This window comes from Gopherus evgoodei, chromosome 14 (assembly GCF_007399415.2).
Source record: "Gopherus evgoodei ecotype Sinaloan lineage chromosome 14, rGopEvg1_v1.p, whole genome shotgun sequence".
Classification (NCBI taxonomy): Eukaryota; Metazoa; Chordata; order Testudines; family Testudinidae; genus Gopherus; species Gopherus evgoodei.
The window spans coordinates 3,451,575-3,475,810 of NC_044335.1; the positions used below are offsets into that span (position 1 = coordinate 3,451,575).

The window sequence follows — 24,236 nt, forward strand, 5'->3', positions numbered from 1 at the left end:
ACTAAGACGTCGGCTTTTGCCCCCACTCAGAGCTCTGCTCCCTGGATCACCCCTGTTTGAATGACCAGCAAACCAGGGCTGGACACACACTTTATTTATTTGGGGTGAGGAGGTTGGTATATTTTATTTTTGTCTCCCTGCCAACGGAGCGTGGAATGTTTTGTTTATATTGCTTGTTCTCCTCCACTGATGATCTGAGAACAAGAGAAGACAATTGTACAGCTGGAGCTCAGAGATGCAGTTCAGACTGTTCCCTCTGCTCCTCACCCTTTCGTTTCCAGTTTGAGCGGAAGTGCTGCATTTTGCCTTAAATTACCAAGGAGATTTTGGGGCTTTTTTCAAGGAGATTCTCTGTAGGCATTTGGAGGTGAGATGGAGCCACCCAGCTGGGCCACCTTACACTTATTTATATTTTGGAAGAGTGTAAGAAATGGGATTGACCCTCGGCTTTCCCATCTTCACAGTGCAATGTACCAGCCACCTCTGCCCTGATCACTCTGCCCTGAGCGACGAAGAAGACGGGAGAAGAAGTGGAAATGAGAAAAGGACACCTATGAACTCAAAGTACTGGGAGCTGAGCCGACAGGCAGGAGATGGTAGAATCTCTCCCTGTCTAGTGTTCACTGATTCTTGGCTCTTAGACACCTGTGACAGGGTGGTGTTGGCAGTTATAAATAGACCCCTCTTGGGATCCTGCAGCCTGGTCCTTATAACACGCAGAGCACTGGGTCTGGCTAGAGTCGAAGGGAGCTGGGCAGTCTGACTGGGGTGGAAGCACAGTGGGAGTGTAAGGAGTTAACAAGGTAATCAGCTCACCAGCCGGCTAGCCAGGGAGCACGGGGGAGGCCCCTTATCATTGCTGCTGCTGCTGCACTGTGCTTGGATCATCACTCAGGCAGGACATAATGGTAAAGATACTTAGTGAGGGTGCCCTGGCGGAGTGTGTGCTGTGAAACCACCGGGGGACTGACCAGCCAGGGTTTCCAGGGCTGCAGGGGAGTGCTACACCCAGAGGTGCATTCGAAATGCCTGCCACTGGGGGGTTCAAAGTAGTCTAAGGGGTTTAGGTACCCACGTTCCATTGAAAGTCAATGAGATTTGGGGACCCAACTCCCTTGGGTTCCTTGAAAAATCTCATCAATGTAGATACAGCAGAAGTGGGAGGTCAAGAGATAATTCACTGTTAGAACTGATCTGGGCGGTCAAGAGATAATGCACCATTAGAACCAGCTGCTATGCAACAGGTGCCATCGGTAGGAGTAATGATTTGTTATTTGTATTACAGCAGCATCTAGAGCTCTGAATCAGGGATCAGGGTCCCATTGTGCTGGGCTCTGTTAAGTCTAAAGAGAAAAGCCAGACAAACCGACATTTACAGGCCCATAGAAATGACCAGGCATAATCTGTGCTACATCTCAACGAGAAGCTGCCAGTTACGTTTCCCCAGCCCGCTTGTCCCGTTCTTTAATCAAGCCAGCCCCATTCTTCTCCTCCCTCCTCCCAGACCATGTGCCCCAAGCAGGCCAAAGTGCCCTCCATTCACCCGGCTCCCCTCAGGCTGGAGTTTTTCTGTCCCTGCTCCATCGGTTAAGCAGGTGCAGAGTGACAGAGTCTCGCTATTCACTTGGATCCAATGACACACCATAGCGAGCTAGACTGAGCCAAGTCCCCGATGGTTTCGCTGTTTTGCAGCGTGCACACTGCAGCCCTGATTCTGGTGCAGGAGGAAACAGCGACTCTCATAAGAATGGCCGTACTGGGACAGACCAAAGGTCCATCCAGCCCCGTATCCTGTTTACCTATGGTGGCCAATGCCAGGTGCCCCAGAGGGAGTGAACCTAACAGGTAATGATCAAGTGATCTCTCTCCTGCCATCCAGCTCCACCCTCTGACAGAGGTTAGGGACACCCTTCCTTACTCATCCTGGCTAATAGCCGTTAATGGACTTAACCTCCATGAATTTATCCAGTTCTCTTTTAAACGCTGTTATAGTCCCAGCCTTCACAACCTCCTCAGGCAAGGAGTTCCACAGGTTGACTGTGCGCTGTGTGAAGAAGAACTTCCTTTTATTTGTTTTAAACCTGCTGCCTATTAATTTCATTTGGTGACCCCTAGTTCTTAGATTATGGGAACAAGTAAATAACTTTTCCTTGTCTACTTTCTCCACATCACTCATGAGTTTATAGACCTCTATCATATCCCCCCTTTAGTCTCCGCTTTTCCAAGTTGAAAAGTCCTAGCCTCTTTAATCTCTCCTCAGATGGGACCCATTCCAAACCTCTAATCATTTTAGTTACCGTTTTCTGAACCTTTTCTAGTGCCAGGAGGGGAGCCACTGTGCTTGCATCTCACTTGTGACTGATCTATTTGGGGAAAATAAAACAAACAGACATCACTCTGGGAACAGCTGGGTAATGTCTCTTTTTAGCCACTCAAGATCAGGTGACACCAGCCCCGCAGGCATTGGATGGTCTTTGCCAATGTAAAATAAATATGTCGGTTCTCGAAAGTGACCCCTTGGCCTCACTGGACAGAAGATACTAAACACTTGCAGTGAAATCCTGGCCCCACTGAAGTCAATGGCAACCCTCCCACTGAATCAATGGGGTCAGGTTTTCACATGGGATATTTTGCCTTGTGTCTCACTGAGGTGGGAGCAGTGGCAGGATTCACTGCTGGCCGGGGGCTGGGAACATGGAAGGCAGAAATGGAAATGCCCTGATTGGGCCAATGTCCTTGCCTAACAATGGCAGCTGGACAGAGAGACACAGAACTGAGCGTGCGGCCGTGAGTTGTAGACCTGGCTTTGCTACAGATTTCCCATGTTCACCCACGAAAGCTCATGCTCCAAAACGTCTGTTAGTCTATAAGGTGCCACAGGATTCTTTGCTGCTTTTACAGATCCAGACTAACATGGCCACCCCTCTGATACTCATTCAATACATTACTACAAGCCTCTTTGGGAAGACAAGTTCGTTTATTATCTGCATATGCAAATCAAGCAGCCAGCCACCTCACTCTCTATTTTGGAAACACAAACTCCGGGCTGTTTTGTCAGCTATCTCACCTCTTGATAGCGCGGGACGTTCCCTACAGAATGTCTCCTCTTGCTTTTTCAAATCAACTTCCACCCCCTTCCCTTCCCTGGGAGACCATTCTACGAGCCAAGGGCTTGTCTAGACCAGGGAAATTGGCACCGGTGTTACATTTGGGCCAACCCCTAATGGGGAGACTCTGCCCTGGGGCAATTGGCGCATTTGCTGGTGTGACTTGTAACTAAATTGGTGTCCCTAGCCCACTGTGAATAAACCCAAGCTAGACAGGGCTAATGCACCTCATTCCAGTTCATTTCACTCTAGTTCAGTCATGTATAAACCAATGGAGCTCGTCATGCTGAGCGCACATGTGTACGTGTGTCATCCTGTGAATGGATGAAATATACACATCTCCATGCATGTTTGATGTGTTTCCTTACATGTTCATCTCCATGTGAGTTTCAGAGTGATTCCCAGCTCTCTAGCTGGCTGTGGGCTGAGGAAGGGAGTGTGGAAAGTTCATATGCAGAATATTTGACCTGCTGGCTGTCTATTGGCCAGCACTGTCACAGATCTCTTAATCCCCTTGTAAAGAAGCTTATTTACACTGAACAGCTGTACACGAGCCAGCCAGGAACGAGGGTGCAGCCACATCTCTGATGCCTGCACAAGTCCTTTGTGGTGATCTCTTTAAAGCTGGGAAGAAGCGAGGAGTTTGTGCTACAAATAAAAATCAGATGTTACTTCCTCTTTCCTAATCCATTGGGGAAAACGCCTCTCCCGAATGCTTTCTATTCTTAGGAGGATTTCACATGAGGTTTCCATTCAAATGAATTCCAGGGTGCACGTTTTGAGCAGGGACGTGATCAGAGACAACACATCAAACATAAAGTTACTAGGCCAAAGGGAAGGAGAAATCGGAAATGTGTTCGACCCAGCTGTGGTCACAGAGCTGGGAAATTTACCCTGGTGTGGAAGGAATCCAAACTCATGAAAAAGGCAAAGGGAATTCTCTTGGGAGAGAGCCAGATTTGCAAAGTCACACAGGCAGACAGGATAGCCTGGGGGACTAGCAGGCTATAGGTATTGTGAAGGAATCTCCCATTGATTCTGCAGAGCAGAGCTGCTGAGGGCAGTCAAGGCTCTGGAAGGTGGATTGGCCCTTTAGCTATCCTGAGCCCAGTCCCTGGATGGCTTTGAAAATCAGGCGCAAGCACTGAAAACTGACTTGGAGTTTAATAGGGAACCAGCCAAATGAGCACCCTCCAAGGGTGAGATAAGTTTGGGAAGCCCAGTCATATTGTCGAGGATGCGACCAGCTGCCATATTCTGCAGCAGATGCAGATCTTTCCAGGCAGATGCTTTCAAGCCAAGTTGCACAGCATTGCAACCTAAGCCTGGCGGTAATGAACATGTGTATGACTGAGAACCCGTCATCATGCCAGCATGCAGTCTCCCACAGACGGCAGAAAGCGCTTGGCAGCCAATGCTATGGGAGAGTCCTGAGCCTAAAGGGACTCCTACGCTGCAGGATTCTTTGAAAACTTGGGGACAGATGACCTAGATTGGAGGACATCTGGTGGCAGCAAATTCTTCTAAATATTCCCCTCTGCCTATTAGCATAAGCCTCCATCATGCTTCATCCAGCTCCTCCTCCTCGTCATCCATGGGGGATGTCCGCTGGACATGGGGAAAACTGGGTCCAGGTAGATCAGCCCCACTTCCTCCCGTTCAAGGTTCTCGTGGCAGAGCAATGGTAGAGATCAACTGAAAGTCGATGGGATTTATTTCCATTGTCAGCCCTTTGGGGCAGGGGCTGTGTTTGTGCAGCGCCTGGCACCACGGGGCCCGGAGCACTATGGCAATGCGAACAATAAAGAATAGTAATCCTGGGAGTTAGGTGCCAAATTCCCATCCATGCTTTAAAAAATTCCTCCTGGACTCATTGAATGGGAGTTTTCCCGGGGCTCTGATCCTGCCTGTGTGGTTGCAGTTTGATGGGTGGAGTGCAACATGTTTGGACCACAAGCCCTGCAGCGTAGTCAGCAGTCCCCTCCATCCTGGCGGAGTCTGGGCCAGGTTTTAGAACCGCTCTTTCCTGCTGACTCTGGGAGGCAGAGGCTATGTTAATTAGTTTTCCAGCCGGATAGCTGGGAAGAATAAAAGTAAAAACTATTTCCCCATGCTAATTTTTCCCCTACTGTTACTCACACCCCTACTGTTACTCACACTGTTGGAAACGGGCCATCCTGATTATCACTACAAATCTTTTTTTTCTCCTGCTGATAATAGCCCATCTTAACTGATTAGTCTCATTATAGTTGGTATGGCAACACCCATTTTTTCCCTGTTCTCTGTGTATATATCTCTTCCTACTGTATTTTCTGCTGCATGCATCTGATGAAGTGGGTTTTAGCCCATGAAAGCTTATGCCCCAATAAATGTGTTAGTCTTTAAGGTGCCACAAGGACACTTGTTCTTTTTGCTGATACAGACTAACATGGCTACCATGCTGAAGAATACATGGTGCATCATAACCGAGATCTGTCCTTTCTCTGCTGGAAGAGACTCCCTATGATAGGTGGAGTTCAGGTGCTCAAAAAACTCTCTGGACTTCCTGAGTCCTCAAAACTGGCCTGGGAATGACCATGAGAATGAGCCCTGGTGAGTCGCCCACTGCCAGTGAAAGTGTATCCTTGCTCGCAGTATTTCAACACTTCCGCCTCTAGCCCTGGCTGCAACCAGAGAGTGAAATCCCAGAACTTGAATAGAGCAGGGTTGTTCCTAATTCAGGTCTGGAAATGGCCAAAAGCTGGGTGGGAGAAGAGGGGTCTTATTCTCCCAGAATCAATCCTCCTGTCCATACCACTGACTCACTGTGTGATCTTGGGCAAAGTCACCCGGCCATCTCCTGTCCCTGTCCACCCAGTGGGAAAAGGGAGTGAACTCAGCTGTCCTGGGGAAGGATTACCCCAAAGGAATAGATGGGACTGGTAAGAAGTTGGTAACAGGCGCTACACTGGCACTTGCTGGAATGGAGAGGACAGGGCAGCTGAAGTGAGGGGAATATTCCTCTGGTGTGAGCCCTCTGCACTTGTTTTCACATGAAGAAATATTGCTGGCAGCCTCTCCAGCTCTCTGCTTTGTTGAGCTGAAATATCTATTGGCAGATATTCATGGCAGGGGGCTTTGGAGTCCCAGGGCGGGGTCACGAGCCAAGAGGTGTTTTGTTTTTGCAAAGGCTACTGAAATCCCAGAGAGTTGTTAACTCGGGCCACTGGGACACCCTCTCAGACCCCAGCTTTTGGACAGGCTACCCCAGGCTGCATACGTGCTAAGGGGCAAGAAGCTTCCTATAGCCAGGAAGCAAAGAGAAGCCGGAGAGCCGTGTCTGGAAAACATTTCATGAAGCTGAATGATTTCTGGAGAGAGTCCCTGCAACCACATCATTAATCTTGTTGCTTCACAGGGCTAGGGAGTTTTTGGTTTGGGGTTTTGAATAAACAGCTCTCTTAGCTGAAGTATAATACGTCCACGTGGGAAAAGCCAGTGGGGCAGAAACAATGGCAGATTTCAGAGTGGGGAGTTGCGGGAGACACTTGGCGTCTGCCCTGGCGCGACTTTGGGGGAGATGGCAGCACATGTACTGGCTGGTGTCTATTTCAGGAATCTGGGGAACACCCACTCAGTGAAGGGCCAACCGCCCATAAGGATGAACCCTGGGCACAGTTTGAAGCTTCGCTCCAGGGAGGAGCTGAGGAACCAGAAATAAGGGTATGCCACCACTCCAGGGATGAATGCCAAATTGCAGAACAAGATGCTGTGGCAGAGGATGGAAGCGACTCCTTGCTCCAAGCAGGCAGCTGTAGGAGTAACCGGCTAACACAATACGAGGCTTGACTCAGTCTCATTCAGCTCTGGCTCGGCTGCAGTTTTTCCCATACAAAGAAATCTCAAGTAAAACCACAGAAGCAAAATGTTCCTGTCTGCACCCACTTCGCTGCTGAGTGCCTGCTGCAGGGAGTGTGGATGGGTCTTCAGGGTGTTCAGGAACTGCATGGTGCAGTGCAGTGCATTAAAAGGCTCTTTCGTGCACATGCCCGAGGCGAGAAGACAGTACAGAAACTGAGCATGGAGAATGAATGTCCATCCTACCCTCGCAGGCTGAGATCCCTGCCTTTGAAAGCAGCTGGGGCATACTGGCAGGTCCATGCACCAAAGCGCAGGATTTTACACCAAATTCCTCTCTCCCCTAGTGGGAGGAGCTGGGCCCTTTAGCTCAGGGCTGAGGTCTGCCGGGGAGATGGTGTTAAGAAAGCACGGACCGGGGTTCCCACAGTAACCAAACACTATTGTGATTTTTGTAAAGCAGTCTCTCTTGGAAGCAGAAAAACGAGCAAGAACGTGAAACAGAGGGATGAAGCTGGGGACTTCTCAGCATGAACCTGGAACCTGACACAGGTGGCTCTCCTGGGCAGGGTAATTCCTTCCTGAGAGAGATGGAACTTCTGCCCTTGAGCACTGCCAAGCACTTCCCAAGCCATCAGAGCGGGAAAGGCTCAGCTGCATCCAAATTTCAGCCCCTCTCACTGGAGAGAAGCCAGGGAGAGTGCAAAAGTGTAGGAGCGCGTTATCAGAACCTCCCTGCAGGCTTTGTCCACTCGAGCCAAAAAGATCTACTGTGCTTTGCCTGGATGTCAGGCACTGTTTGTGCTGAGCTGGGCAGCAAGAAAGTCTCATCAAAATACTCTTTGATAAGCAGGGGAGACATGAACCCCTTCCCATAATGCTGCCTGTCAACTGTGTAGCTGCTTAAGAAGCAAGGCAGTGGCACAGGAATTCATTTCAAAGGAATTACTTGTAGGGTAAGATGCAATTCAGTGTAAGAGGAGCTAGATCTGGCCTATAGATGGTATTGTACCAGTTCTGCTGATCTTGGAAGAGGCCAGACCATGCGTGTGTGTGTTGTCCATGACTGGTTGACTACATTTCTATCACTTTCCACTCTAGGACAAGAAGTAATCTGTGGTCTCTAAGGTCCTTACTGCTAATGGGACAATCAAATTGCCAGAGCAGATTATAATCCACCTCTGCCCAAATGGTTGAATTTAGCCCGTGTGCATAAATCCCACCGACTGGGAAAGCCTGTCTGAAACAACCCCCCAACAAGCCAGTGGAGTTTGTGTTCTACTACACAAGGATCATCTAGTCATGTAGTCTAACCTTCTGATTCCATCAGAGCTTTCTCTTCTCTTCTCTTCTCTTCCTCCAGCCTGACTTTGTTTAGGCTGCGATGAGTTAACGCGCAGTGTTGTTGCCAATCAAAGCCAGCTGAGGTGGGTGGGCACCAGCTGAAGAGTGCAGAGAAGTCTCATGTGGCGAAGCTTTGGTCTATTTTCAGCAAGATGTTCTGATGTGAGTAATGGCAACTCTGCTGTCCTCAGTGCTCCATGTGGCCTAGTTCCTGGCGCAGAGGGAATATTTCCATCACTTTCCATAGATTCCCTGTAAGAAAATCTTTCATAGAAAATTGCCTTTTCCTGCAAAGGGCTCCCTTCCTTCCCATAACACACCACAGATGTCAAACTGCTTTCCCTCTGCATGTGAGAAGGATCACAGGCAAGCTTAGTGACCAAGGGACCAGCAGTGATGGAGAAAGGAGCAGATAAGAAAAAGGAAAAATAGTGAATGAATCCAAGAGTCTCATGTGCATGACAGCAGGATCTTCATGTCTTAGGTCATCTGCTCCTATTGGTCCTTCCCAAGTGAGGTCATCACAGCTGGTTATGGTCGGAATAATTTTGATGTCACAAGCCCAGGGTTATGAATGTAGGATCACAAGCAGATTCTGGAACAGCACTATCATTCCCGGTGAAAGAGTAGAGCAAAGGGTGTAAGGGTACTGACCTGGGTGGAAGGAAACAACTTGTGCAGCAAATAGTCTAGATTGGAGAGGGAAGTAGCATCTCAGACAAGCTTGATGGCGTAGCTGCTTCTGATACGATACCAAGTGTGGGGGGCAAAGGGAATGATACAATGGGCCCAGATCCAGGCTGTTTTTACCCATCCCAGGCTAAAAATCAGCACGGAATTGCCACGATATAACAATGAAACACACTGATCACAATGAGTTAGAAAAACCCAAGCAAGGATGGAGCCAAAAGTGCAAAGACCATCAGAAGGCAGGTCTGAGCATTACGATACTGTGGGGTTTATGGTGCAAGGCAAACAACACAGGGGTCACCCAGCCCAGGAAGGCTTTACAGAGGAAGTGGTCTTGCAGGTGGGGAGTGGAAGGGGAACAAAGATGGGTGCTTGGCAGGTAGGGAGTGGAAGAGGAAGTTAGAGAAAACTGGCTTTTGATTATCATGATTACTACTTAGCAATGCTGTGAGTTAGGTCCATCAATAGCTATTAGCCAAGATGGTCAGGGATGAACCCTACACTCTGAGTGTCCCTAAACCTCCAAATGCCAGAAGCTGGGACTGGACAACAGAGGATGGATCACTTAAGATTCTCCTGGTCTGTTCATTCCCTCTGAAGCATTTGGCACTGGTCAACTGGGCTAGGTGGGCTGCTCTTATGTTTTTATGTTCTTGGGTATGTGCTTGGTGCTTAATTTTCCAGACTGCAACTTAGATGGATACTTCAGAAGTTGTGCCTGTGGCACCCAAAGAGTTACAGGAGTCTGGTACACGTAGCTGAACCAAACAATCCCCACCACGAGGAAGTGTGACTCAGAGTTAGTTGCATGCTGGCAGGTTGCTGCGTATGCACTAGGGGGCGGGACCTAGAAGATGTTACTGTTTTTAGAGCTCGGGTTGGTGCCACGGTTGCGGAACCCGAGCTACTGGTTCCACTAGCCCTTCTTGTGTAAATCTGGAGTCACTCCTCCCGACGTCCATGGGCTTACAGGACACCAGAATCTGCCCTTAAGCTTGAGGGTTGGGCTGCAGTCAAGGCAGACTTTGGAGTCCAAGCACAAGCTCTGCCAAGATTTAGAACCTCAGAGAGAATTGCTGCTGGCCAGCCAAGAAACCAGCCAATAAGCAGGGAAGGCCAAGTGGGAAAGTGCGACAATAAAGTTCTCCACTAGGATTCAGTGGCACTGAAAGGGCTGAGGCAGCTGCAGGGTCAGAGACAGGGTGCAGCCAAAGTGGAAATGCACAAAAGCTGCAAAGATGGGGCAGGATGGCGCTGAGTGAATTCCCTTGCTTGGCGTCTCTTGAGCCCCATTCTTCAGCCTGTTGCCCGAGTGGAGAACCAGGAGCGGTTTGTCTTTCACTTGCCTTGAAGCAGCAAACTAGGCTGAGATGTCGTGGCTGGTGCCTCTGCAAATGCTCCTATGTCCTTTGCTGAAATGTGCTTGATCGTTAGGTACAGCAAAGTGACTGGACCCCAGAGGAGCAGAGTGCTTCCCCTCCGCCAGAGTGCAATGACTTTCGGGCAGTATTGGCACTAAGGAGCCCATACTCAAGGCCGAACTGTGAGCTAGTGGGGGCAGGGGGTGTAGGGAAGAGCATCCAGTGCTGTAGTCTGGACCCTGAGTCTGAACCCGGGACTGTTCACAGTACAAGTGGGGGGCGGGGCAGGGCGGGGGAGACCGGACTTTTCTGCACTGATGAACAGAGCTGGGGTAGGAAGAGGGAAGGAGGTGCAGGGAATCCCTGGCCTCTTGATTATTAAACTAGACTGTCCCCCCTCCCCACCACACACTTCCTTTTCTTGTGCACTAAATTGATCCAGTTCCTAGCAGAGAAATGGAAGAGGCAGAGGGGCTCATTCAATACCCCTGGCAGGGCTGAGCTGGAGCGGTGCATAGAGGGCAAAAAGCTCCATAGGACCATCAGTGTGTGTACAGCAGGGCAGGGCAAGGACTCGCTGTAGGAATTTCTGTCTTTCTTTCACTTAAATTGCCCTTACACAGTGGCTGTTTCTCTCGGTCCTCTAAGAAGCAGCTGGAAATAGATCCTGGTGCCAAGTCCCTCCTGTGAAGACATCAGATGTACCTGGGCCCAGCACCTGTAAACATTCTGCTGCATCTTGCTCCCAGCATGCCTGGGAGCTTGTCCCTGCTTCGGGCACCAGGCCAGGTGTTAGCTCCCAGCCTGCCAGGATCCCGGTTCGAATCCCCACCGTGGTATGACCCAGCATGCTCACACAAGTCGAACCACCAGATGGGGGAATTCAGCTAATTGGTGACATCTGCTCCAGTGTCTGGCCACCAACTGACAGAGGCAGTAGGTGGTGACAAGAATGGGAGCGGCTCCCACGTGCTGTTCCCAGAAGGGGAGGAAATGGGAAGTAAGCAAAGTGTGGCTCATGGCTGAGCCAGGCCCAGTGCTGCTCTGCCAGGCCTAGCCAGCTCTGCAGCAACCGGGAAGCAGCCCTGTGCCTCTGGCCATCACTTGACGGGTTGTTCTGAGGGGAGGACACAGCCCTCCACTGGCCAGTAGGTGACATCTAACAGCCAGGACATGGCTTTGGGCTGGGAGCTTTGCTTCTGAGTGTTGTTCTGAGGCGCTTCAGGCCTCGGTTCAGTGTCACACCCGAGGCCTGCTCTGAGCACCCTGCTGCTGGCCCTGGAGCCCAGCACTCTCCCACTAAAGCTAGTTATGCACCTGAGAAGCTCATTCTGGCCGAGTCCTCTCCCATCTACTCTGGGTGGATGCTATACAGGAACTGCATGCACCCAAGCGGGCAAGCTACAGGTTTTTCTCCCTGTCTCTGCAGTGCCCCAATAGCCATTAATCACGGCGCACGCCCCATCCTAGCCCCACTCGTTCCACTCACAGGCTCCATCCACTACATGGTTTTGTTTGAACTAAAATTAATTTCTCTCATGCTGAAAATAGCCAGATAGGAAAGAGGGCCCAGATGCTCCAACTGCAGATAAAGCAAGAATAACAATCCCAGCGTGTCCAGCACCGTTGAGAGAGCAGTGTTGTGTTATGTCCAGCATTCCTGGGGATCTCAGAGCTGGGCTGGGACCCAGTGCAGTTAACCTTGCAGGTTGTTCAAAGGAGATGCTGTCGCTAAATGCCTAAGAAGAAGGATGCAGAGGCCCTAATGAGGAGACAGTGTCTGCCTCTACGGACTCTATAGAGATCTGGGGTTTGATTCAAAAGAGAGAACAAGGGAGAAGGTAAATCCAGCAGTGGAAGAGAGGAAGGGGGATGGGCTTTCTCTTAGCCATCCATTCATTCCCAGCACCAACTCCTCTCACCTGTTCTTGTCTCTTCCTATTCCCCTTATCAGGGGTACCTGCACCATCCCTTTCCTCCTCCATTGGTAGCAGCTGTGGGACCTGACAACTTTCAGATGTGGCAAGAAGCACCCTTGCTAATCCTGAAGATCCCCTGGGGCACTCTTGGTAAGAGCTGAGGTTTGCCCCAGTGTCCTTTGCCAAAATGGCCTCTTTCTGTGCTGTGGTGCTGTGTGCTGGCTGGCAATCTCCACCCCAGAGGTGGTCGCATGGCACTTAAGCATCTACGTAAAAAGGCCAAGAAAGATTATCAAAAATGTTAGGCTGCTGGGTCCTTATTTAGGCATCTAAGTAGGTGCCCTGATTTGCAAGAGTGCTGAGCGCACCCAGTAGCACCGCAGGACTCAGCACTTATGAAAATTACGCCTCATTATGGACGGAGGAGTTTAAAGTTAGACATCTATTTTGGAAAATCCTGCTCAGAATGTGAGGCACACACTTATGTGCCTAGGCTGAGATCTGCAAGGCTGACCAGAGTCACACAAAACCTATCGATGTCTATGGGAGCTGTATGGCTGAAACTCTTAGTTATGAAAATTTCCCCCTTGGCCCTACTACATGCAAGTGTTGTATTTGTGCACACCATCAGGAAGTTGCACACGCGTGTTTAGTTAGGCATCTTTTTGTGTGCAATTCCCCAGCTGGTGCACACAGTCACAGTAACTGTGCATGTGCAGATTAGGTTGTGTGCATGCATTTTGCACCTGCGTGCCTGAAGTTTTTGAGAATCTGCACTTACAATACAGAGAGCTCTGAAATCTCATTTTGCCTTTAGAAAATGTTGTGTCTTTGGCTTTTTACACAACAGCACCACCACAAAAGTACTTCAAGGGGCCCCAATAACTGTGTTTACTAAATACACACAACAGACAACTGCATAGACACTCTGCTGCGCTAGCTGGTCTTTGGCCCACAGAAGACAGTGAGTGCCGCCAGAGAAAAGAACACAACTCTATTCCTACACACTGTGTGGGAAAAGAAAGTGGTCCTTCTTCCCAGGCCATGCACTGTTAAATGTGCCTTGAATCTCATGGTTTGGGCACCCGCCCGTCCACACTAAGGGTGTCCCTCACTAGTGCCTTTGCACACAGCTGTGGGTGCAGAACGCCAGATCTCCTCTCCTGAGAACTGAGCCCTCATGACAACAGCTGAAGGGACCTACAAGCCAAAGCACACCTTGAACTTTCTGGATAACTGGCAGATGCAGTGTGTGTTTTGTTTTCAAAATCCAGTGCCACCTTCTACCCCCAGTTTGTTTATTCAGGTCTGGAATCCAATCAAAACAGGTTCCAGTTAAATTAGAGGGGGAAAAAACCAACCCAAACCAGTCCCTTTCCGGGAATTGCTGTGCTGGGACGAGGTTATATGGGCACCCCCTTGGAGTTCCTCTCTCAGGCCCTGCCACCCTCCCCTCCGAGGCTGGGCCATTTCTGCAAAGTGACCTGGGAGGTCACGGAGATCTGCAGGCCCCTCCCCTCCATCCCCTGCTGCTATTAGCAGTTCTTAGCATTACACGAGAGGCCTGAGATCCCCGCTAAGATGGAGGCTTGCTGTGCTAGACACCACTCAGCCACGTAATGAGAGAGAATCCCCTGCCCCAAAGCCCTCACAAAGACTGTTGTCTTGTCTGTCCTGAGGATACCGATGCACAGACTGCATTCGCTGCAGGCTCAGCTTTCTCCTGGCATGGGGATGGGCAGCCTCTGATCCAGCAGCTAACGTCTCAAGGAAGGGGGGAGGGTCTTTCCCTTTATCCTGTTGGGTTAGTGCCCCCCCTCATCCTACTACCAATTACATCAGGGTTCCCAGATGGGGTGCTTCCCCGCTGCCCAACAGCAGCCTAGATGTGCAGCTGCACCGCCCCCCGCCAGGAATCTTCACCAAGGCAAATATTTTGGCCCAGCTTGCAGGCCAGATTCCAGCTGCACTGCCCCGCCTGCCCCCATGCTCCGGTTTCCCTGAGCGCTCCTAGCGCTTTAGTTTTAGCTCTTCTGGGAGAGCCCTGACTGATCCTCTCATGCGCGGTCAGGCAGCAATCCAGGGCCAGGCACAGAGATGTGACTCCAACCAGAGGGCAGGGAGTTGCAGGGCATGTCACACAGGCCAGCGTGCAGAAACCCCCGTGAGGTGGAGGGGAGTGGCTGAGACATCCAGTGATAACTGGACTATGGTATGTATCCATTGTACCCGTATGTGTCAGCAAGGCTTTCCATGTGGCCATGCCAGCAGCCACTGTGTGGATACATGAAGAGCAGGGCTAGAAACAAGGGGAGAGAGGTGTGCCTGCCTGCATCTCTCCAGAGGAAGAGGGGATTTCAGTTCCCAGCTAGGATGGTGGGTACCCTTCCAAGGATGGCTCTGAACAGTTTTGCATCAGGATGGAGTTGTGGGGAGTGTGGAGCAGGGGAGAATTGGTTCACAGACCCCCTTTGGTTCAGAATAGCTCAGGTTCGAACTACAGCTGGGGGACCCACATCCCAACCTCTGGGATGCCTCCAAGCCTGAGAGTTTGGTTTGGCCAAGCCCAGAGTCAGGGGTCGGAGGCGATGCTTGGCTTGTGGTGACGGAAGAACAGCATGACGGCACAGAAGCTGGGCCATGCTCACAGAGCAGCTGTGTCCTGAGTATCGAAGCAGCGTGATAACCTATCCTCAGTGCTGCAGCTGTGCTAAAGGGTCAGCTTGATTGCAGCTACCCACATGCTAAGGGCCCCTTTGCCTCTGATCAATGGGAAACTTTCAGGCAAGGCCAGAAATTCAGAGACAAGCCATGGCCTGGAATATGCTGGGGCATCTATAGGGCTTCTTGTCCGGGTCCAGTGGTGCCACTTCACGCTCAATAGGTCGCAGCATCACTTCCTACTCTGGGAGAGAAGGTGAAGCCAAAAGAAAGCGGGAGACGCGGCACCTGGGAACCAGGATCTCGGTAAGAACCATGTCCCTTAAGAACCCAACACGATCTCACTGGAGTACTTTAGAATGTGCTTTGCCTGCAGCAAAGATGCAGCTGTGGGAATAACAGCTCCCGACAAATGTCAGCAGTCTCACCTCACTGGCAATGGGCAAACACCATGCGGCGCCAATGTAAACGGGAAAGGAAGAGGCCAGTCTCTGCAGGGCAAGGAAAGGTCTGAAAAAGCCTTTTAATAACACAACTTTCAGAAACAGTGCTTCCTAATTTCCCCAGATGTAGCATCACGTTAGGACACCCAAATTAGGGTGCAGCAGTCAGAGCTGGGGACTGGGATCCAGGACTCCTGGGTCCCATCCCTGCCACAGCTGCACTCCATGGTCGTGAGCAAGTTGCTTAACCTCTGTCTGACTCAGGCTTCTTCATGCTAAGGGTGCTGGGAGGCTTGGTTAAGCGATAGGAAAAGGAAAAGGGCTTTGAAATGCAGGGCTGGAAAGAGCTGGAGAAAGGCCGAACCTTTGGAAGCCTGAAGGAATTTCACAGGTGATTGGAAGGAAGTTTAATAAAAGCCTCCTCTGCCTGACACCTGCCATGAGTGGGTGCTATTGAAATCTCAACCCCAGGTCTCTTCCTGGATTGGGCATAGACCAGAACACAAACTCTGAGTCCCAGTACTGTGATCCCTGTACAGTAGCAAATGTAGAATCCCATTGTATGATGGTTCTCCAGAGCTTTTCATTTGCCTTTGATGACAGTAGCATGTAAACAGGGCTAATGCCTACCTCATTTACCTAGATACTAATTATAAAGAATATCTAGGGAATCCTGGAAGTGCTGAGGCACTGATACCTAGTTATCCACCTACATTTTTCAAAGAGATGATCACCTAACATGCACCTAATATTGGACTGTCTAGCTCCAACTGTCCAATGCACAGTCCTTCAGAAAGAACGGTGCACCTCATCCTGCTGAATGATCACCATTCCCTTCATCATCTGTTTCCAGAATTCCGAATCAGTTATATCAGTGAGAAATTCCTAGCTGGGGGTGCATATGGCACTACACGCTGACTAGTGCCAAGCCTGAATCACAATCCTACGTCCACAGGCCCACGAATGCTGGGAAATGTCAGACCTGGGTCCAAACTGTGCAGCTCAAGAAAACGCCAAACAAAGGAATCGTTCCACTGATGGTGCATATTCTTTTCCAGTTTAGCACTCTGGAGTATTTTCTCTGCCCCCGGTTCTTAGAATCCATCCCGTAGTTTTGTCTGGGCTGGCTAACTGCTTGGGGAACGTCTTCCAGGAAAATAAGAAAATAAATGTGCCACATCTTGAAAGGATGCTCCCCAATTCAGCAACTCAAGTAAATGCATAGCTCACATGGCACATGAGACTTTCAGAGGCAAATCTTTTTTTTCCCCCATAAAAATTATTAATAACTTTCCAACCTTCTGGAATGAAGGACCAGGTCTGCTGTTTAGTTGGCTTGCTTTAATGGGGGTGGGAGGGAAGGCTGGGAACTCTGGCTTTAAGACACAGGGAGGAAAACAAGTGAATTTTGTGAACAGTCTTAAAGTGTTAGAAGATCAAAGCTCTGGGTGTGTCGTCTGGAAGCAGAAATTTCTCTCTGACTGTGCAGTCTGGCAGAGGCAAATGCAGAGGATGTGCAGGTATTTTTATTGAATCTGACTGGAGCACTCTGGGCAGTCATTTCAGATTTGGCTGGAGAAAGGCTCTGGACGTAGAGACGGCCTCGGTCCCCTCTTCCTTTTCTCACCAGAAGATCCCCCACCTTGTTCGCTCTTCCCTTGCTGCAGCTCAATATTTACAGCTGTTTAGAGACCCTGTGCTTGCCACCGGGCCAAGAAGGGATGGAGCTATTTTCGAGTCTGACGCAGGCAGCTGTTTGCACTGCTGACAAATGTGGGGATCAGATGGCACTTTGGAGAAACCGTTGAAAGGAAAAGTCTCTTCTTTGCTGGGCCGCTCTTTCCTGTCACCCATTTTCAGGTCTCTTTGGGATCCGAGCTGCAAAATTCAGATCCATGCACAGATTTCACCCCCTCCCCAGTCACCTGGAGCGGAGATTTTGGTTTGACCCATAATAGGAACCAGGCTTGAAACTCAGATGTGGAAGGATCCGAGGCTGGATTCTCATGCCCCCAGCCAGAGTCTGAGGGTGTCCAGATCTGGAGGGGCGGGGTGGTGGTGGTGGTGGTGGTGGTGAAGGCCGATCCCTAGCTGTGGGGAGGGGGGTCTGTAATTTAATCTCTGGGGTTGCATTTCCTATCTCATCTTCTTCCTCTTATTCCCTCCCTCCCGTCTGTGCTGAGTACACCCAAACTGCGTCCAAATGACAGAGGCAAGCAGCACTGCAAGATGGGACCTCAAGAGAGACCACGGGCCTGATCTTCCCCACGCCCATGTGAATCTAGAGTAGCAGAGCTGCCTGTTTCCTGGGGTACAGGATCAGACCAATGGTTCATCGAACTCCGTAGCCTGTCTCTGAGATGGGCTAGTGCCAGGTGCTTCAGTGGGAACGAACACAACAGGGCAATCATCTAGTGATCCAGCCTCTGTCAGCCAGTCCCAGCTTCTGGCCATTGGAGGCTTAGGGATACCCAGAGCATGGGGTTGCATCCCTGTCCATCTTGTCTAATAGCCAGTGGTGGATCTATCCTCCAAGAACGTAGCTAATTATTTTCTGAACCCATTTATACATTTATACATTTGGCCTTCACTTATCCCCTGGGAATAAGTTCTGCAGGTTGTCTGTGCATAGTGTGAAGAAATACTTCCTTATGTTTGTTTTAAACCCGCTGCCTTTTAATTTCATCAGGAGACCCTGGTCCTTGTGTTATGGGAAGGGTACATATCACTGGCCCACTCACTTTCTCCACATCTGTCGTGGTATTATAGATTTCTATCACATTCCCCCTTAGTCGTCTCTTCTCTGAACAGTCCCAGTCATTTTAAACTTTCCTTGTATGGACACTGTTCCGTACCCCTAATCATTTTAGTTGCCCTTCTCTGCACCTTTTCCAATTCTAATATATCTTTTTTAAGATAAGATGACCAGAGCTACGCACAGTATTCAAGGCGTGAGCATAGCATGGATTTATATAATGGCATTGTGATATTTTCTGTCTTCTTATCTATCCCTTTCCTAATGGTTCCTGACATTATGTTAGCATTTTGACGGCAACTGCACATTGAGCGGATGTTTTCAAAGAACTATCCACAAGGACTCCAAGATCTCTTTCCTGAGTGGTAACAGCTATTTTAGACCCCATCGTTTTGGATGTATCATTGGGATTATGTGTTCCAATGTGGATCACTTTTATCAACACCGAATTTCAACTATCATTTTGTCACTCAGTTTAGTGAGATCCCTTTGTAACTCTTTGCAGTCAGCTTTGGACTTAACAATCTTTAAGTAATTTTGTATCTTTAAATGTTGCCACCTTACTGTTCACTCCTTTTTTCAGATAATTGATGAATATGTTGAACAGCACAGATCCCAGTACAGATCCTGGGGCGTCCCTGCTATTTACCTCTCTCCATTGTGAAAAATATTTATTCCTACCCTTTGTTTCCTATCTTTTAACCAGTTACTGATCTATCCCATGTCTCCTTACTAAGAGCCTTTGGTGAGGGACCTTGTCAAAGGATTTCTGAAAGTCCGTATATATTATATCTACAGGATTGCCCTTGTCCACATGCTTGTTGACTTTCCAAAGAATTCTAATAGATTGGTGAGGCGTGATTTCTCTTTACAAAAGCCACATTGACTCTTCCCCGACATATTGTGTTCATCTTCGCGTCTGATAACTTTATTCTTTACTATTGTTTCAACCAGTTTGCCTGGGGCTGGAGCTAGATTCACCGGCCTGTAAATTGCCGGAATCAGCTCTGGAGCCTGGTGCCATGAGGGAGCCTGTCTCAGCCATATGAAGGGCTGCAGTGACTCAGAGTTGGGCTTTGCTGCTTTGAAGACTCTACTGACAGCTTTGCTTAGACAAACCAAGTCCTGACAGGGTCAAGGGAACCGTCACTGTCTGACTGCTGGGGAAAGGGCATCAAACAAGTGAGTGTCTTGAACTTCTGCCAATTTCCCAGGCAACATTCCCGCGTGACGAGGCATGTGGATTTCACAGCAGTCTCCTTTGCTATTCCAAGGATGGATCCTCCCACCCTGAGGGTCAGAGTCAACATGAAACTGCAGCAAGTTTCCTGTGGACAGATTTTGTTGTGTGCCAGGGCTAATCCTGGTCCCATGGAGATCAACGTGAGCTTTGGCATTGGTTTGAATGGGAGGAGGAGAACACCAGAGTCAGCTTTCTGGTGTGAGGGTGGCTCAGAGCTCTCCTTTGCTAACCAGGGAGGATCTTGTTCTGGACTTGGCTTTTGCTCTGGGATTCCAGCCATCTTGCCACCCACATTGAGTTTGAGCCTCCAGCCCCCTCACGTCACCCTGGGGGGTTAAGCGGTAATGGGCCGATAGAGACTCCCACCACAGAGCTCTCCTCTGGAGCCACATCTTAAACACCCAGAAGTTTTCTGTTTTACACCTTGGCTTTGGGTTTGACCCAGTATAAAGATTTGGGGCCATTTGGATCCAGTTCTGTTTTCAAATATCCTTCCTACTGAAGCTGAGATCGGGAGTTAAGTGTCCAGGTTGCTGTCCGCCATCCTCTGGAGATCCTGTCCTGCTCTGAATGGGCAGGAGGGTTTGAGGGATCTCATGGCATGCATCTCTTCTCTGATGTGCAGTGACACACCGGGGGCTGAACTGGCACAGAGCAAGTGTGGAGTACTGGCCACCCTGGGCGCAGAGAGGAATGTTCATGAAATGTCCCATCAGCATGAGGTGGGCACGTGTCTCCATGGACACGCCCGCACTCAGTCACGTCTTTCCCCTGCCTGCTTGTGAGTACGGCAGCGGGGCTATGGGGACAGGAGGCACCCTGCCCCTCGGGGCACAGGACCAAGCCTCCAGTTTAACCTGAGTCATGTCACCTCCTCTTGCGCTTTCCCTGGAGCTCAGCACACCCACACCACACACAGCTGCACCTGCAGTATCCACGCCAGAGTGTGAGCATTTCCGCCAGGCCTGTCTTCGGTCACGCTGCTCCCACGCGAGCCAGTTTCCACTTTGTGACAAGCTCTCCGCTCACCCCCCAGTGGTTGTCTGGACTAATTGAAGTGGGGAGCTCCCCGGGGCTGAGTGACCGTGGTGTGAGGAGGAAAAGCCCTAACCTGAGATCAGAAGCACCTCACCCCCCGGAATCACTCAGAACCAGGTTTTTTGCTCCTCTGAGCTAAGAGTTGGTGGGTGGAGAAAAAAATCTTGTTCTACCAAATTCTGAACCCACTCCAAACCGTGGGGTTCTAGAGATCCGGAAAGAGCTCCAGCCTCTAGAGGTTCTAGTTCCATTCGTCTCTGGCAGTACACAGGTTCTGGACGGGTCAATGTCATTCCCCGGGCAGGAGGGACTGTCAAGCACAACCCTTTGGCTGTGATTTGCAATGCCTCTTTGGGGATGCGGCTGCCTCATGTCCGGGAATGATGGTGGGAATTTGGTGTCCACGTTGACAGTAGGTGGCTTTGACAGTCGCAGCCTTTATTGTTTGCCTGACACAAGCATCTGTTGGGCTAGACACGCGTTTATTGCAGTGGCTGTTCTCACAAAAAGTAAACGCTGTGCAAAGCTTCACGGAGCTCCACAACGTTTTGCAAAACCTCGCGTTTAAAAAACGAGATGTTCCAGAGGTCTGACCCAGCCCCTGTCCCTTGCTCTGCCAGAACTCTCCAGGTGTTTTACCATAAACCAAAGAGACTCAGTGCCAGATCCTGCATGAAATCACTAGGTGAACCGAGGGTACGCTGAACGCATGGCAGGGCTACAGGCAACTGAAAGCATATGAGACTACAGCACCATCAACATCAAGATGGAACATTAAACAAGTACTAAAGCACTAAACAAGCCTTCTGGAATCAAGGGGGCCCAATTCTGATCTTCGTTCTCCCCCGGGAGACCCCGCTACACTCACTGAAGTTGCACAAGAGATGAACCTGGCCAGAGGGGTGGCAAGGGGCATAAGCCAGTGCAGAATTCAACCCAGTGTTTCCAACTGGCCTTGAAATGAGCTAACTTGGGGTCAAACAAGGAGTTATCCCATAGCTCTGGTGGTGCCCAGGCAACAACAGTCTTATCCCACTGAGAGTCAGGGGATGGGATAGAATTCATGGGGGCAGAAGCTCAGGAAGGTGGTTGGGAGCCAGATCACTGGAAGTTGGACCCAAACCTGTGCCCACTGACTCATCCAGTGCAGTAGGAACTCCCTCTTCCCATCATCCCTCCATTCATCATTCCACTCCATGCCCATCACCGGAGTGTCAGCCCATTGTCCTGAGGGCAATGAGATGAGGGGCTAGGCAGTGATGGTGAGAACCTTCTCCCCACTGTGGCCCCTCCACCTGTCTGGCCAGGTGCGCCCCTTACCTTCAGCAGCCACTGGGTGTTGTTCTCCAGGACTCTCTCCAGCTGCTGCATGCGCTGTGCGGACCAGTTGTGGGTCTGCAGTGTGGCGGCGGGTGAGTCCCCCTGCAGCGTGTTGGCACGGAGGGTCGCCCTTGTCGGCGGGCAGGGCTGCAGATCGGCCTCGGGCAGGACGAAGGTGTAACTGCACTGCCCCTGCTGGACCCGGTGGGATCGCCGCCTGCTGCCGCCACCTGTCGCCCTCCGCTGGCCACCCTCCGCCCAGAAAGCCACCGTCACGCAGGCAAAGGCCACCAGCCTGAGATTTACACGGTGCATGGTGCTCCGAGACCTCTGCTCCAGCTGCTTCACACGCTGCCCCTGCTAGACCCCACACTCCCTGGTCCTAGCCGAAAGCTGCAGAGGGGGAGGGGACAGTGCTCCTCAGGCTGCAGTTTTCAAGCCACTGTTTGCACAGAACAAGTTATTGGCCTCTTTAAACGAAGTCTAAATAATGTAATTTTGGCACTTCCTCCGTTCTCGCCCCTCGAAGCAGCCCCAGCCCTCCCAGCCCTTTTATCGTTATCCTGGCTATGCAGCAGCCCTGGCCGTCTTGCGGGGGAAAAAAAGCGTTTAAAAACAATACTTCTGTCTTTTTGCTTTCCTAGCCCACTGCAGGGAGCTCAAGTTTCACATGTAATCATAAATGTCCAGACACACACACACATACACACACACTGCCTCTGTCCCTCCCCTGGGCTGCCCCCCCTTTTCCCTCTGCCTGGACCCTGGCTATCTGCCTGCTCCTCCGAGGACCCGTGGAGTGACCCCAGCAAGAAATGAGAAGAGAAACTCTCCGATCCTGCAGGCAGGGATGAGGTCTCTGCTCAGTTCCAGCCCCAAATCCCACCCCAGCGGCCCCCACTTTAGATTCTCCCCCATGGTCCCAGCACAGCCACATTTCCCAGTCTGTCCCTCCCTGATCAGCACCAGCTGTGACCCTGCAGGGTGCAGGGAAGTGACATTGAGGCAAATATATTTCCCTACCCATTTCTATTTATAATATCTGAGGCGGCTGGGGCCTGTATTTAACTGAATCTGCTGCAAGGAAAGTCCGCTGGGAATACATCCCAGCCAAAGCTCGTCCTAGAGCTTAGGGGAACACAGACTCCAGTGAGGGCACTTCACGAGTGATTTAGGGTCCCTTAGAGATGTTGTTCGGGTCGTTCTCCGGGCTGCCAAATCCTCTTTAGAAGCAAAAGGAGGAACCAGCGAGAAAGGAGCAGCTCGTCCCTCTGGCATGAGCAAGAGAACCTAGAACGTTCAGCCGTGCGAGTCAGGCCTGGAGCAAAACTGGACCGGATCCCCTCCCTTAAAAAAAAAAATTAGCTCGGAGGGGATGTTCTGGGGAGCAGAGCAAGCCCACCCTGGACTCACCCTGCAGTGGGAGTCCTGTCCCTGCTCTGAGTATCGCGACCTGGGGCACAGGGTTACAAAGCCACACGGATTTGGTTTAACATGGAGGGGCAGCCAGGCCAAACCTGAGTGGCACTGCAGCCCCATGCAGGAAGTCATAACACCGCTTGGTATGTGGCCCTCCCAAATGGCAGGGGAGGGCAAGGCAAACTACCCCTTTGCCCTGCTACCACATGGCCTTGGATCCAGGGGGCCCAGGACTCCTCCTAGGATCATGTCTAGAGTGACTCAGTTCTTCTGCCAGCTGTTTTCCCAGCAATGACTGCTTATTTGCATGGGGCTGCAGTTTGATCCCTCTGTTTGATATTGTTTGTCTTCTTTTGCTTTGGGGACTTTGAGGGCACTTTGTAATCCAGGATGTTTAGAAGGATTCCTGCTTTATCTCGGCTGGGAGCGAGGAGCCGGCTTGGTGGCTGGGGAAGGAGGTTTCTCTGAAAACATCCACTCAATGAGCTGCGGCAGTCAAAAAAGTGAAGAGAATGCTGGGAATCATTAAGAAAGGGATAGATAATAAGACAGACAATATCATGTTGCCTCTATATAAATCCATGGTAAACCCGCATCTTGAATACTGCGTGCAGTTGTGGTTGCCACATCTCAAAAAAAGAGATGAAATTACTAGGCAGCAGGTTTAAAACAAACAAAGGAAGTATTTTTTCACACAACACGCAGTCAACCTGTGGAACTCCTTGCCAGAGGATGTTGTGAAGGCCAAGACTATAACAGGGTTCAAAAAAGAACTAGACAAGTTCATGGAGGACAGGTCCATCAATGGCTATTAGCCAGGCTGGGCAGGGATGGTGTCCCTAGCCTCTGTTTGCCAGGAGCTGGAAATGGGCGACAGGGGATGGATCACTTGGTGATTCCCTGTTCTGTCCATTCCCCCAGGGGCACCTGGCACTGGTGTGACGAACTGGGAAAGTTCTTAATGTTTTCTCTGAATACTGTATTGGTGCCTCAGTGTCCCCATGGCAGTTCTTAAGTATCTGGCAGAGCAAAGGGCCAGTGCACCTAAATGCCTGACACTCTGTCTCCTAGCAACTGATGGCCTGGGCCCCTCCCCTGC

The 24,236-nt window shown here is 50.4% G+C and overlaps 1 protein-coding gene across 1 annotated transcript in view; it reads right to left on the reverse strand.

Moving 5' to 3' along the window:
* Positions 1-22,499, reverse strand: part of ANGPT4 (angiopoietin 4) — a 39,076-nt gene extending 16,577 nt beyond the window's left edge. The window contains exon 1 of the mRNA XM_030533202.1: positions 21,719-22,499. Coding sequence (XP_030389062.1) covers positions 21,719-22,033 — 315 coding nt within the window. The 5' untranslated portion in view covers positions 22,034-22,499. The remainder of the gene's footprint in view (positions 1-21,718) is intronic.
* Between the last annotated feature and the right edge of the window lie 1,737 nt (positions 22,500-24,236).